Below are 16,703 nucleotides of genomic sequence, written 5' to 3'. Positions count from 1 at the left end.
ACACTTTCAAGACCTGTCAACAATGAAAACAAAAAAAATTTTGAATTTTATTGTATGTAAATTAGAAAAAAGAATTTCTGAATTATTGGCACGAAAAATTATGCTCCTAACTAAATCCGTTCAAAGATACAACCGAACTTGTAACTCCCTACACATTTTGTAAAACTAGAACTAACAGTTTCATATTACACAAACCCGAAAAAATCCGAAAAGTTGTTAATGTTTTCACGGTCTTGCACTTTTTCCTTTTTAGTATTTGAATTTGCAATCATATTGATCGTTTCTAAGCATGTATGTGGCTTTTGTTTGAATTCAACAACAAAGCTCAAAAGACCGACGCATGACATTTTGGCCACGTAGGCTGCAAATTGATGAACATGCGGACTAAGTTTGTTTCTAAATTTTGTTGCATGAATTCAATATTCACTTTTAACTGATTGACAAAAATAATACTTTTGAATAAAACCGTTCCAAAGATAGCCGTATTTGTAAACCTCTGTGCATTTTGGTAAACTTTTAGCGTAGCAAAAAGTATAATTCCCTTTTTTAGTGATCTTTTTTCTTTTTGTTATTAATATGTAAGTTTTATAATAACACTGTTCCCATGCATAAGTGCCTATTTCTTGCATTTAGGAATAAAAACGTTCATAAGAGTGATGAATGACGTTTAGGACACATGGGTGGTGTGCACTAGAGCGTTCCAGTACGAAAGAATCTGTAGACAATCCTTCTGAAGCCTCGTGTACGTCTACGCCTTAACCTTGTTGTTTGCGTTCTTTAACCACATCTAAAAGGGGAAAAGCTCCTTTGAAGGCTTGATCGACAGGCGACCAACAGAAATCCTCCCGTCACTCTATCGATTCCGCAAGAAACGCGAGCCCATAGAGGGAAAAATAAATAAAGCGAATACCAAGGAGAACCTTGGCTATAGATGTAGCCGATTCCAACCATTTTGGTGAATTCTGTATGACATATGTAGCTATATGAAGTCTTTTTTTTATTTTCTTTTCTCGAAACTCACTTTTCTGCCACTTCGGCTTAAGCGAACGTTCGTAGTGTTTTCCCCAGAAAGATACGCTAATAAAACTTTGCGCGCTTATTCTTCATGCATTAGGCTGTCAATGAATCACGGAAAATTAAATTGTACAATAGTATTTATAAGTGTGAAATTTGCTGTAAGAATCAATTATTGAAAACTATAGTTTTTGGTAAATATATCATATAAAACGACAACTCCTGACATTGTAAATATTTCGGTTAATGGCGCAGGATCCACCTTCATGCATATAATTGTAAAATGTTTTCTTTTGTGTCAAGGTATATAAGAGTTATGATTTCCAGCGTGGGATGCGTTTTTAGTACATTGCTTTACAATAAAATCACAAAAAATGTTTTTATCGTACATTTGAACCTTCTGACTAAAATACAAAAAGGCCATCGTTAATATAGGTCAATTACTTCTTCTTTGAGTTCGATATTCAATATTCTTTTTTTTTTCTAAAAAGTGGTTTCCTTTCATAAATGCAAAATATTCTCACTGACGGGATATGTTCACGTCATCCAGAAATACATGTGGTTTCCTATCAAACATTTTTTTTCTCGATCCTTAGGGGAAACCTACCTCGAGCGTTAGCGCTACCTTGATTTTTTTTCATGAATTTTTGCGTGCACGTTGAGCTTTGCAAGACGGTGGCGGGAATGAGTGGCTTTTCATTTATGTTTTCCGTATGCAATGAAACTTTGGGGTTGGTACAATGCACAGCCAGAGTTCGCGCGGCTTTTCTAACTCTCCTTTTTAGGTCTTCGAGAGATAAAATTAAGCCAAATCCGGTCAGAATTCGCAATCTCGAATGTGGCCACCCCCGGCATGTGCATACACGCAGGACTTTGTGCATATTGCGTCGTTTATGTGAACAAAATCTTTTATTGACGTCAACTAAAAATATACACTGACAATAGAAGGGTGAGGGTGAAATTTAGTTTCTTGCAACTGAGATCCTCTAAGTACTTACTGCGCATCAAAAGGTAGAGGTGCGCTAACAAAATACGGAAGGGACGAAGAAAGCACAAGAGCAAAGTAACAAAAAGCTTCCTTTTTTTTCTTCGCTAACTGAAATAATAATGGCAAAAAACAAGCAAAGAAAACAAAGGCGAAACCAAAACGAGAGATCCCGAAAAACAGCATGTTACAAGATTCACATCGCCTTGCCTTTCTGTCCAGAAAAAAACATCTTTTCTTTCCTACTAAACGCAATCGAATGACAGCTCGCATAACCTCCTTCATCCGTAGTCAAAACCACAGAAAATACTTCCCATACCTCCCGTGATCCTGCTTTCGTGATCGCAGAAGTGCTCAGTTTCTGTTAAACAGCGTTCACCCTTGCTTTGAGCAATGCACTGCTGGGTTCTTGTTGTGACTTGCGAGAAGTTGCGTTGAATGAGCTGCGTACAAATCAGCACGCTGTGTACAAATCAGACTTCCCCGTGGGATTCAGGATATAAAATACGTGGAAAAAAATTCTGTTGACATAATAACAACTTCTAACCAAACACAACCCGCTACTTGACAGTTCATTGCTGAAGACATAAATGTGAACCCGTGTTCAACAGAGTATCTATCTTTCTACGATCAAGAATCCAGGTCACGCGAAGCTGCGAGAGGTCTTTTCAATAGCTTTGATCGAAGATGAAAGTATGTTGTTATGTGAGCGCTGCTTCGGCCGCGTTGACTGTAACATAAAAGGTGACTTTATTTCAACAGAAAGGCAGAGATTTGTGACGCCTGTTACGTGGTTGTAAAGATTTTTCGCCTTTGTTTTCTTTTTTTTTCATTGTCATTGCTGTTGGTGAAGACGATAATAAAGTATACTGGCCTACGTTTATAAGAGTATTGAAGTATAGTGGTATTAGGTTCGCAGATGTGTATTCTGCTTTTCCTTTGTATTTGCTAGCTCAGCTGTAAGTTGCGTAGCCAGGGCCAGATTAACAGTGATGAGGGCCGGGTTCAAGAACAATTATAAGGGCCCTGTTCAAGTACAATAAGAAGGGCTCTATAAGCCCCCCCCCCCCCCCCCCCCTTAGTTTTCCTGCTTGAGAGACCTAGCGCGTTTTGGAATTTCATGCTGAAAACACACATTCTATTACTCGAACAAGTGTATGAACAAGGAGTGTATGAAAATTGCTTCAGCATATACATTACCGCCGAGCACATTGACAGACTGACATTTAGAATGAACTGTTCTAAGAAATAACAGGACACACAACATATTCCCTCAAAATCAGAATGCGCACTCATGAGAAATAAAATTCTGGAGTTATTGGGGAGATTTAGAATAGGGGAGCTATACGGTCAGGGGGTAGGATAATTGCGGGGGGACGATGCGCACGCAAGGAACTCTGCGAATAATGTGCAGGTGTGCGGAAATCACTCAGCCTGCGCAATCACGCTCCGCTCTTCCTCTATTCTCCTAACCTATAGGTACCCTTATCCTAAAACTCTCAATTTTTCTTGGCTAATTCTATAACGCAGGATGATCGGCTGCGTCTGCGCACAGACGTAGAAGAGATGGGTCTTGCTCAGAGGCTGTTAGTAAATCGTACACTACCAATTATGGAATAGTTTTGTGAATTTATCCAGCAAGACGAATTAAAGTACGCTTAAGGCACTTGAGGCGCTTAGGTTGGTGTTTCTACAGAAATTTCGATATTATATTCCATGTGCTTACTTAAAGTACACCCAATAATGTTTATTGCTCCAAACGCAGTCAAAATGTGGGGAGCAAACTCTTTTCAATATAGTGGCGCCTGTAAAAAATGACATCTTTACTTAACAGACATAAAGTGCAGTTTTAACGCTCTAAAATAATCCCTATTATATATTTACAGTCTATGTCCACATTTAAAAAGGCAACATGTTGACATTTAACACAGAATGTTTATTTTAGAACAGAAGAAAATATTTTTTTATGTATCACGCACTGTTTGTGCTTTATATGTACGGGAAAAACATTAATTTTACGAGATAGAGTACGGAGCTAGTTCTACAGAGATGCCGCAGCCGCCGTAAACAGCGGTCTGAAAAAATAGGGCGGACAAAGAAAACATGGCTGACTCTTAAGCTTCAGCTTTGAGTGTATTATAAGACAGCGTAAACGGCTTCTATTTGCCGATTCCTCATGCACAATATCGCTCACGCACATGCGCCTTCATTTAAATGAAGGGGGTGAGCACTTAAAATATGCTATCGCGCCTACAAGACGAACATTTTGCATATTCCTAATTTATTTCAGAAATAATACATGTTTACAAAATTAGAAAAAATATCGGTTAAACTTTTTACAAGAATACAATGCAGGAATGCAGCACGTATCCGTATAACATGTCTGCTTCCATCATTCCACTCACAAGCAAGTGAATAAAAGTGTTTACTTTCTATAATCGTTTTCGAGCGTTTTGCTGGGGGCGTTTCTTTATGAGATGTTCAACGTTGACCAATGTGATATTCTAGCGTCTACACTAACACCAGCGACCAGTTACTTTGACGGGTGTCAGCTATGGGCAATTTTAACTTCCAACTAATCATTTATTGCTTTTGTCACAACTTTAACTGCTTATACTCGGTTTAATAAAACACACAGCTGATATCAACAGCAGTAATGATAGCGGTCAGTTGATTTACCAGCTAGTATGAACTGACTCAAGAACTGAAATTGTCTACCCACTTGTCTACCCACTGGGAACCGCTAACGTCCCACTGGTTGGCATCAGGAACCAGTTAATGACAGTTAGAGTACCAGCTGGGACAAGAAGAAACCAATTGAAACGAGTTAGAACCCGCTCAAACAATTTATGAGTTTTGTTTTCATCCGTTTGGGCAAGTACAAAGCTATGTACTTTGACTAGCGAATAATGAGGGTTGCTTTGGTGATTAAGCGCACAATGCGACGAACACCTTTTGAAACATTTCACATTGCTGTACATAAGCTCGAATTTGAACGATGGGAAACCAAGATGAAGATAATTTTGACTATTTCGGACCGTACCTTGAAATCCACCACATTTTTTCCACCTCCCGAGGGGCCCTTGAGAACGGAAGGGCCGGTACGTTTAACTCTTTGAAACCTGTATACTGCGACCCTGTCAGTGTAGCACAATCAAGTTGTCCAGTTCAATTAATTCTTTGCTATTGTTGCGATACCGATTTGATTGCTTTCCACTTAGCAGCGCTTTAGTTTGAAATAAACATCGAATGTTCAGTACCAATGTGCTACTGGGACGGTATTAAAACTGCATTTAGGAAATTTATTTCTGACCTCCTATGTAATAGATGCAACTGTCTAAGCCAACTTTTCTGCTAGTCTTTTCAGAGAATCCGTAATGCCAGTCCTTTGGCCAACACAATTTTCCTTAAAATAATATTATTCTTTGTTGCCTATCGAAACCTGTTACCATAAGAGGTCCCACCTACGGTCATCCACCTTGGGACCTCTCGCTGTATATTTCTGTATGTTGTTTTTTGATTCGAAAATAAACTTTCAACTTGAACTTCACATATGAATCTCTGACTACACATTATTCTGCACGTTGCAACTATTGCAGTGGCCACAGCATTCTGGATATAGAAGCAATTGAAAGAAACAAAAATGTCTACAGGACGAATGTTGTGGTAGTTAGATATTTCAATAAAAAACTGGTAAATGATACAGGCAATGTTCCATATATCGCCGGAGTTAGTTGCTTATAATTTCGCTGTGGTGTACAATTCAAGAGTTTTCGCTCTTTAGAGGCTTCTGCCGTAAACACTTTCAGTGGTATGCATCTAATGACTCGGATATTCCAAAACATATCTGAACCTCATTCTGAAAGGGATTCGCTTTTGTCAATACAAACGAACAACTCAGCAACTAATAAGCGGCTATGAAATAAAACACTAAGTTTTCGTTGTTTAAAACAAGAATATACGAACATTTTGCAGAATAAAGCCCCAAGTGTACAAGGCATAGTAATTGCTACGCACACTTGTGTTGCTCGGTCACCAAGAAATCGCGTTGAGACATGCCATTCAGAATCACTGAAGAACCGCAAGAGGGAATACGAAAACGCACTGAAAATTCCTAAATTGCAAGCACAGCTATGAGCAGGACTGCTCCTGAACGCTAGACGTAGGGCTATCAACAGGTGCCCCAGAAATAATAGAAACATTAGTTCGTCACTTTAAACTTACTTGAAACGCAATGCTTCGACGAGAGAGTTGAAAATGTTGCCTACAGGTCCTGTTAGAATGTACCCGCCTTTGCCATCACTGGCAACGTCCGTGTGGGGGCTGTACTGTAAGTGACGTTCAGCAAAATGCAGAGCTTCGCATCAGGTAGATTTCTTGGAGAATGACAGCACAGCACACAAGCGCAGGAGGAATAATGTTTGGCCTCCTGACTGTTCAAAATGTGCCTTTCCGGTGGCAGAAAGGAAGTGCAGAGAGGCTATTGCCCCTTTCACTGCCTAACAAGATAAATTTGTTTATTGGTGTGAATGCCACATGCCAACAGTAGAAAGTAGCGCTCTGGTACATTCACTTCTCGGTAAGGATGATTGAAAAAAGCAAACAGAAATGAGCAAATTATAGAGTGGAGCTTGTAAATACTCACGTGCATAGTTTTTAGTGCCTTTATTCTTTAGTGGAAGACCACAAACAGGAAAGCAGACATCAGTTTCTCTCTTGTAGTGTGCAACCACAATAAGTGCCTGCTAGTTTGAAAATTATAGCATGAATGGTGCTAGCAATACTCTATTTTTGCTTTAACCGCAGCCATTCAGGTAGATAATATTTTGTTTTTAATCTATACCTTAGCTTAAAAAGGATTATGACATTTAGGATTATACCGCAATGGCAGTGATGACAGTCAACTACGACTACCTTTGTCAAAGCTCGAGGAACGAAACTGGAGGTACAAAAGTCTAGTTTGCGTGGGTAATTAGGTAACATTGTTTATTTAAAATCTATTGCAGAGATTGGAATACGCTGCTGTCGTACGCTTCATTTTCAATTCATGTCCTAAAACTGAGCCAAATGGTGAAAATCGTCAGATCTGACTGGTTGATTGATGAGCTGAAATTAGTTACCCTACCCTATACTAACCATGGTCAGTACGAAAGCGAAACACGGCTTGTGCATACCTTGAAATAAGCGCCTGATGAGTCCAAGTGAGAACCAGCTGAAGTCTGCGCTGCATTCAACTATGGGATTGTCAAGCATGAACTCTAGCTGCCCTCAATGTTTGCACTATTGTGCAAACCTTGTGTATATGATAGATTCTCTGAGGAGAGCAACGGCGTTTTGTCCAGGCGTACTCTCTGTGAAGTAAATAAAGCGTATTGAAAGTGGCGACAAGCAAGCGTCATATTTTAATATTATTTTTGTAGCGCAATCCAGGTCCAGCAAAAAGAATTTGTCCTACTCAATCGAACCTTCTTAACCAAATTCAAAAGCGCGCTGAAAAGGCAGCGTTGGGAATGGGATAGTGCCTTGAATACCAATCGATCCTTATGCCATAAGCTAACCAGCTCGCAAGGGAACTACTTGTCTGAGATGAGATGTTTCTTTAAAACAAATAAATACTTACAGGCATGATCGAAACTCTCAAAACGCGGTCGTACATACTGGCACTTTCTTCGCGGGGAAAAATAACAGGAATTTAACGCTTCACCTCGCGGGAAATTACTCTCACTGAAACCGAAGTGTGGCCTTACTGTGAATACATCATTGCATCAATAGAACAGTCAAGCCCTGAAACATCGTCCTGCCGCTTCTTAATAGGGAGATACCGCCCACAAAAGTCGAGGTAGCGAATCAGAAGGCCTACCACTGGTTCCCTTGGCTTCAAGCGCAATCCTTTCAGCATTGTGTGACACATAGAATACGACCAATTAGAAGCTAGTCTCTTATGTTGCTCCGTTTAGACCACTCATGCGAAAAAAAGCGATAAGTCGAACACGCTGAATTGTCCAATCTGAGATTCATTACAAGCCGGCACTAAAGCGAATCTGAGTCAATCATATTTAGCTCCAGAGAAAAAGAGACCTCAAGCCTTCGATCTACTGCAGCGTTTGATAAGCCAGCTTTAACATTGCAACAGCTCTGCGATTACACGGATCAGTCTGCGGATGATAGTAGCATATTAGGACAGTTGTATGAACGCTTGATGCAAAGTAGAGGCGAGGATTGAGGATTAGGCATTAACATGTTCGTAAGAAATGGAGATTGAGTGCGGTCTACAGGAACCTATAGGCTCCCAAATTAGGGCCAAATCGAACTTCCCAGTTGCAAGAGAACGCTACCCATATCGGTTCACGCTCTCGTCTTTCTTTTTATTCAATGGCCACAGGACACAGAAGTCGGCTAATTCTGTCTCACTTTTATTCACGCTGGTATAGAGCCCTAATTAAGGATGCATTCACGTAGTCAAGAGCAGCGCCTATGGAAGTCAGGGCTATCAGAAATTCTACCTCTCTCGTCTACACGAAACCAGATTATCATCTGGCCAGCTCACATGCACAAATGTATTGTGAAGGATTGTCCCGTGAGGTAACTTTTTACTGACAACACAATGTAGCTGTCATCGCCCGTTTTCAGATAAATGTTTCGTAGCTAAGCGTAGCAAATGTCTGTGCCCGTCATACATGTGTGTCCTTTTCTGTCTTTTTTGCAACCGCTGCTTCTTTTGAGTGTATACACAATCAGCTAGCATTATTTTATAGCGGCCACACTGCAGAACCTAAATCTGACTTTGTCTGCTTCCGTTGTCATTTAAGCCGGCTCATAATTTGGAAAGGTTGTGGTAGGGATACAATCAAACAGTCTTATAACGAAGCTGACAGTCTCGCCGATATACGTTGCTTTGGAGGTTCATAGAAAACGCACATACACCAAGACAATTTGAGACAGAAGCGACATATCTTTGGTATTGCGTTGAGGACGAGTTTTAAAAGAACGATTTTTCAACACACACTCGACCACGCCGCGTCGAAAGCTCTCAAGCTTGCCTATATGCCTCTGGCCGAGAACGCTGCCATAGGCAAGCAGCTTTAGGAAATCAAAATACTTTTGAGGCTTTCGCGGCTTAATGGAGAGGGTCTAGAACCTGGTTTTCGAACGTTGAATAAGTTATTAGTATTTATAAGGGAAGTTACTAGAGTGGATATGGAAGCAGGGCTTAGTCTTTCAATTGCATAGTCTTAACCGCTCCAGAAGTACCTAGGTCTTAGTTAGTGTAGTCCCCCAGCAGCTACAAGGATCGTGGAGAAATGATTGATGACATATAGGGTCGTTTATACCTAAACACCAGGTGGAACCACCATTTAACCCGCTACCGCTAATTAATGCAAGCTTTCAGCCTTGATGGCTCGGCGCAGACAATGCACTAGGCACCAGTCTGAAACAGACTGTCTTCCGTAAGCGCACTGTCAGCACGCAGCAGTAACGCAGCGGGCAGAAATTCTAATGTGCAGAGAATGAGATGGCCTCTTAAGTTAGTAGGCCATCAATACAATCCACGTGACCCATCCCGGATTCACATGAAATTTCACAGATTGTTGTCGCTAGTTGATCACAGCCACGTCTAACAATCTTTTCAACGTTTCCCATATTCCGCAGATGCCCAGTTTTGTGTTATACGATAGCGTTTCTTTTCTAACTTGCACGTACACCTGCACCGACTGCCCTACTAGCACACTGGTGCAATAATTTTCATTTAGTAATTGCTGATTCGGGGCATACGCTGTCGTGACGCTGGGACTAAGTCGACCCGGCCTTCACTTGGTAGCCTGCAGAGACTCTGGGTTGATGAAGGATTGAATCTTCGAAGTTGGTAAAATATATACAAGCAGGTTTAATGGCACTTTGAGAAAACCTATTTACATAAAAAAAAGGGTATATCAGCAAAATGGCAAGCGTTAAGAGTTCATAGCGAGAAGCGTCTGGAATAGCCGTTTACCCAGGACTCAGAGCGTCATTTCGTGCTCTGCAACGTCCTTAAATCCCCTATGTCCAGCCCGTCTCTGAAGATGCTGACCAATCAGTTCCAGGGCACACCCCTCAGATATCGGCAACCAATCGAACACATCACTGCACTGATGGTCAGATGCACTGACTGGTCCCGTATTGTTTCGTCGGGCGTGGTCACTTGTTGTCGGGTAGAGCTTGGGAACGGCGAGTAGGTAAGTTTCGATTCTTCTGCAAAGATCCGCTATGTTGGTTCCGGCAAGTGGATTTCCTTCGCAGAGACCCAAGTGTACGTGCGCGCCACGAATACTGCTCCCAGCATTGTCCCTTTCCGGCAATTGACACTCTTTTCTGCACTAACGAGAAATTCTCTAATGGCCGTAATCCTCATGCTCCTTTCTTCTCCTGTACGTCAGCGGACGTGTCACTCCGATCGTCTCCTTTGGACAATAGGCATTCGGATGGATGGATGGATGGATGGAATTTAGGAGCGTCCCCTTTGAAACGGGGTGGTAGCAGTAGCTATCATGCTCATTTTCTCCCTCTATCGTAATTATTGATTTCTTGATTCCTCACTTGACAATAGCGCCTTTCGACGGGAAAGGTGAACAGTTGAACAAAAGCACTTCCGGCTATTTCTCACAGGGCGACGTTTCTTTGTTTTTTTCTTGACGTTTCCTTGACAGGGCCAACTTGGCAGTTGTAGGGTGACGAAAAAGCAAAGCTTACTCACACAAAAAGAATCATGTGAACACGCTCAATTAGAGCCCTTGCACAAACAGGACATATCAATACCATGCCCACAGGCGCACAATAGTGCGCGCAAGCGCGGACCATGCACGGTCACAACAACGTTTATCGTTTGTTCTCTTGAATGTGGAAGAGTGCACCGCTCGATATTTGAAAAAAAAATTTCATCTCCGCGCTTGTGGGGAGTGCGTGCACATCCCTACATTTGAAATAAGGCTCCTCTATTTTTGTAAAGTTAGCGAGTGCTACACGAGCGCCCGAGGGGTCCAGGGGGCAGCACTAGCAGACGACGCGCTGCACTCTTTCATGCATACCGCGTACTTTTGAAGCCGCGCTCGGTGCACACATAAACCGGTTAGCTCAACAGATTTGTGTCCTATCTTGCTCAATAAGCTTCGAAAGACAGAAATAATAACCTTAAAATGTGTGTGCAGCATGAATGTCAAAGACAAAAACGCGCGCGTTAACGACCCAGTCCGTTCTTCTGAATCATTCGCCTCAGTACACTGCGGTTAGAAAACTGTCCATTAATTATGATTTCAAATTTGTAGCGAACTTGAAGTAGAAACGATATTTCAGTAACGTTATTGGGCTGGTTTTCTTAGCAGAGATAAGTAGACTGCGAGTTTTCTGTACATTTGGGAACGTTGTTGCGCACAGAGCTCCAATAAAATATGGGCGTCGTTCGGGTATACTCCGTTATACGCACTTTTATTGCGGAAGCTATACTACTTTAGGTTTCGAGCCTTCAGCGTCGCGCTGCCGCACCCAAGTGACGCTGTTACGTCATGCCCTACGTGACGCTAGGGTGAGAGCTGGGGTACCAACTCCAGCGGTCGGCGTAGCGCGGTCGCAGCCAAGGCACAGCGAGTGACCTCACACCCCACGGGACCCAAAAGCGGTCGGCGTGGCTCACTAGAGGCGCTGCTGGTGCTGACGGGATACGTGACGTAAGGCACATTCATACGGCTTGGTTAAAGCGGGGGCTTTATATGTGGGCTGGCAGGAACTGCCAACTTGGGTCTCTCGTTTCACATGGGATATGGGTATGTCAGAATGAGCTAGCTAGGACCCTGGCATTCACGTGAACCCTTTTAGGCCACTAAGGCACGTTCATACGGGCTGGTTAAAGCGGGGCTTCATATGTGGGCTGAAGAAGAAGAAAAAGAGAAGAACACTGTTTCAACCGCAGCTAATGTTTTCGCTCAATATTTGGTTCAAAGCGTTGAACCCTTGATCTGTTTTCGCTTGAGTTTATTTCGCTTACGCGGTATTCCAATAGCTTTAATTTGAAGAAGTCAGTTTTTCTGCAGCTGTGCGTTACCAACGCATGTGTATCTTCCAACAACTAAAAAAAAATAAACAAAAAACGTTCGGGTATGATGCGATACAAAGCTCACGGCTAATTTTTTCTCACTTTTATTGCGTTTATTTGCTTTATATTGTTTTTCTTATAGACTGCCGGGCAATAATGTAACCAATACGCTTGAATGCCGCCTCTTGAAACTTGATGAGTCCGTGTACGCGTTCTGCGGAACTTGTTTGAATTCAATGCAACGCCACCAGACTTAAAACAATGGCTCAATAGCATTTCACACACACGGTTGTTCTTACTCTTTTTATGGTACATTTTTGTGTCTTTTTTTAAATCTTATACACCGATATTTAGCATAGGCAAATATTGACTTACTATTTCGATCACTTTGACACATTTCCACCCTTATTTTTTCCGATGTTTCATTTTTCATTTACATCAATTAACGGATCAATTGTACGGGCTAAATTTTCATAATAAGCATTATCAGCATTGCCTTTTCATTGTGAGGATTTTGACACCATTGATTCCACGCGTTATATTGCAGTCCTGATCTGTTCTGGCAAAGTAAGAGGGCGTAAAACGGCAGTGACTTTTTACTATACATCCACAGTACAAGCAATAGCTACATAGTCATAGCGCTCTTGATATTTTGCTCATATATCCCAGTCGGAAAAAACTACAGAACATTTTCTGATGTTACGACAGAATTTCTGTGCGGTTTTTGTCGAGAAACCTGTTGTGACAACAGAACATCTGTCGTAACATCAGATATTTCTGTAGTTACAATAGAAAAGTACTACAAAAGTACAAACAACAGAAATATACTACAGAAAAACTACAGAACTACAGAAAAACCTGATAGTTACGACAGAACTACAGGATATTTTGCCGTATTTTTGACACAGCTCTGTAGTTTTTTTCGACTGCGATGAAATAGCATATGCCCAAACAAAGGCCATCCTGGGCAAGCGAACGGTTTTTTAAGCAGACAGAAATCACTTTGCATAGTCGCGGTATGTTTCCGTGGCCATGAATATATTAAGGCCTATCTCATGATGCCATAGCTTCCTTCTGTTGCTATTATCGCCACCGCGAGGAATGGACAATGAATTTCTCGCGTCTTTCGCGCGGTTCCGGTAGCAGGAAGCACAGCAGCTCGGCGCAGCCGAATGCCACGCGCATTCGGCTTATTGCATCTACTTATACATTAGGTGCTGCATATACACTCATAAAAATGCAATAGAGGCATGCGAAGTACTTTTTGCTTAACTAATCAGTCAATATCACGCTGGCAAGCGCATGTCGCTGTGCATTTCAGCGGCGCAGCGAGCACCGCTGGACCATTTTGGCAGAGCTTGGCAGTGAAGAGGTCACGTGCAGCCACCGGCCTCCCGGAGGAAGGGGCGGCTGGATCAAGACCTGTCGCTACCTATAAAATTTAGAGGTGCGTTATTTGGAATACGTGTTTGTGGAGCCTCCTGTTTAGTTATAAGCGAGAGGTGCGGCAAGGTGTTGCGTTTCATCTGAGACTCTGATACATATTTGACAAGCAGACTCCCTTTTTATATAAGCAAGCGTTCGCTATAATTGCAGCCGTTATAAGCGGGCGCGGCTTTTTAGGCACCGCAAAAATGAATACCCAATGAAGAATGAAACTAAAGAAAATAATCTTTGCGGGAAAGGAAAATTTCAGTAACAGCGATGATTTTTACCCTTTTTGAGTGCGTGCAAACAAATTTGGGCTTTCACCTGAACCTGCCTGTGCGCTTATCCTATCGACATGAAACGCAAAGTAAAGGAAACCGCAAGGAAATTATTTCACACCCAGAATGCGCGTCAGCCATCATAGTGTATATATTTCTTTTATTTTTACCTACCCTTTTCTTTCTCCATATCGCTCACCTCTTTGATTTCCTCTACCTTGTCCTTGCTATCCCTTTATTTCCGCCGCCCCAGTTCAGTTGCTTCAGATATCAGATAGCAGGTACCGGGGTTGGCAAACATCGTTGCTTTCCTTTTGTATTTACAATAAATAACTACTACCATCAGCAACCCCATCGCGAAGGAATTAAATTGTTTTTTTTTTATGTACCCAACCTCAATTGAACAGTTTCCATCAAAATTGTGATGCTTGGTTCTTGCTTCTGTCGTCTTCAGACAGCAACATTTTCTTCTTGCTACGTGGCTAAGAATTGACATCTGCGATAGTGAAGTTGTAGATGACTTTGTAATTCTAACTGCGAATATGATTGTTGTCAAGACATTCGAGTATGAGAGCTTGAACCAATAACAATATATCTAGCGTTTGTTTAACTTTACATGAAATCAAGAAATGTTAAGCTGAAAATGAAGCGCTCGACTGTAAACCATTTGGAGACTCCTACACGCCCCGAACTTTCACTCATGCAAACGCAATCCAACACTGAAGCATAGACTGAACGGCGCACTAGCGCATTTTACTGCGAAGCATGCAACAGGTGAAAAAAAAAATTTAAACTTGCCTTGAATCTGAAGGAAAGCAGCATTTTTGAGATGCGTCCGAACTTTGCTGTATTCGAAAGAAATGCGATGGGCCGACTCGATTTGGAATGCCTCTTCAATACACATTGCTAATTAATATAACTAGAAGCCATTGTCGTGCACCACTTACCTGCATGAAATCATCGATTCATGCTGCAATCAAAATTTTCTCCATTCCTTGAAGCTTTATGGGAAACTAAAAACTACTCCGCAAAAATCAACTACGATGCAATTGCATGGACAGAAAGGACATTTCTAATTATTAATACATCACAATTGCGTCATATATATGTGGGCAAGTTTTATAGCATAAAACATGAATAATAAACCTACTTTTTTATCGCTTCTGCTCATAGGTCCACATTCCGTGGTAGTGAGACATTCTCAAACAATTACAAAAATAAAATACGATTTTTAAAAAGCAGCGAAATGAAAATGTTGCGCACACGCATGATATGGGTTCAGGACTCTGGTCCGTCACGATACTCTATTCAGGCGAAAGCGTCACACGTTCCACGGCGACAATGACCCAGCCGTGGGTTTGTATTCGCATTTCGTCGTAAACAACGCCGTAAAACAGCTGTATGTTGTCACAGTCTCCTTACGCCTACCGATAGGCGAGTAGGGTTATCGCCTCCTAAAGCAGTTCTGTACGTGTATTTTATCTCTATAGACTCAGCTCGGGCGTGGGACCGCATTTCGGGGGCAGCTTGCTTGACAAATTTATCAAAATTAGGCTGTAAACGCTCCTCGTACACTGCTCCGGGCTGTGCCATTTCCATGTGTTGTTCTATAGCATACAACTGCTTGTCAACTTCGAAGTTAGTTTGCGGCGAGATTTAGGGACGCCACCATATATCTATTTCAATATGTGTACGTTCACTGGCATATGTGCAATATCGTGATGCCAGCCTTCGTCGCACTGCTGTCAGATCTGTGGAATAAATTGTTTGTTTGTTTTTTTAGTTTAGCATGCGTCTCCTATTAAGGCTGTAGGCTGCGTTCCGAAGACGACTCAAACCAGCAGCAGTTGTGTCTGCAGTTTAGCTCCTTCAAATCGTAGTTTCCCCGCTTACAGCTCTCAAATGTCGCGTGTGTATGAGGCTTAATTTACCCGTCGAAGACACCGTCGATGTCGGTGAGGAAGCGAGGTGTTCAATGCCAGCGCTATCTGGGCGCTAGCAATTTCACAGACTGTTTCTTCTCCGTCAGCGCCCAGCGAAGGGGTTCATCATCTTCTTCAAAATACTCTCCCCCCCCCCCCTCCCTTAAAGAAAAAGGAGCCATATTGGCAACTTAAGCGGACAATGATACAACGGGGTCGTAGAACGGCTTAAGGCGCTGCACTTGTACAGTCTCCAGGCCATGGCGCCAGAAATCAGATGTCGTAAGTGGCTCGAAAATGTAATTCACTGGTGAAGTGCGCTCGATGACACGTTAGTGCCCATGATACTTGGAGGTCAATTTTGTTGAGATGCAGGGGCTGCCGGATAGAACCAATAGCCACAAGAGTGAGCCAGGATCGAAGTGTGGTGCATTCTTTGATCGTTGTCATGGCGATGTTTTTAGCGGCACTGAGAGTTGGTCGTGAACTTCTGGGCAACCTGGCGACATTCCTTGGTATGCTGTTAAGCTTCGGTAACTGTGGTACCTCCTAATGAGACAGGGTTGTAGGGCAAGACAGTATCAAGGGAAGCAGATCGATGCCGACCGTAAAGCAAAACGAACGGAGAGAAATCCATGCTACGATTGGGCAGCAATGTTGTACGCGTCGGTGATATAAAGAAGGACAATGTCCCAATTAGTATGGTTGGATCCAAAGTACTTCGAGAGAATGTCACTCAGGGTGCAATTAAATCATTCAGCAAGGCCGTTTGTTTGCGGCTGGTAGGCGGTGCAATCCGGTGAGCGATTTTGCGCTGAGCGAGTAGGGCTTGAACAACGTCAGATAAGAAAGCACGGATTTTTTCGCTGAGCAGTTAAAAAGGAGCACCGTGACGGAACATAAAGTTCTTCAATAAAAACCGACCACATCTCGGGCTTTTGCAGCTTGGAGCGAGGCGGTCTCTGCATATCGCGTTAGGTGGTCGACGGCTACAATTCTTACTGATTGCTATC

General features: G+C 42.3%; 1 protein-coding gene across 1 annotated transcript in view; it reads right to left on the bottom strand.

Annotated features, from left to right (window-relative positions):
• The window catches only part of LOC146180111 (putative glutamate receptor), a 44,771-nt gene that overhangs the window by 15,402 nt on the left and 12,666 nt on the right, over positions 1–16,703 (bottom strand). Inside the window, exon 3 of the mRNA XM_084580329.1 lies at positions 6,224–6,327. Coding sequence (XP_084436455.1) covers positions 6,224–6,327 — 104 coding nt within the window. The remainder of the gene's footprint in view (positions 1–6,223; positions 6,328–16,703) is intronic.

The sequence above is a fragment of the Amblyomma maculatum genome, chromosome 9 (assembly GCF_055883805.1).
Source record: "Amblyomma maculatum isolate TAMU_Amacu chromosome 9, ASM5588380v1, whole genome shotgun sequence".
Classification (NCBI taxonomy): domain Eukaryota; kingdom Metazoa; phylum Arthropoda; class Arachnida; order Ixodida; family Ixodidae; genus Amblyomma; species Amblyomma maculatum.
This window is presented reverse-complemented; position numbering and strand designations above follow the sequence as displayed.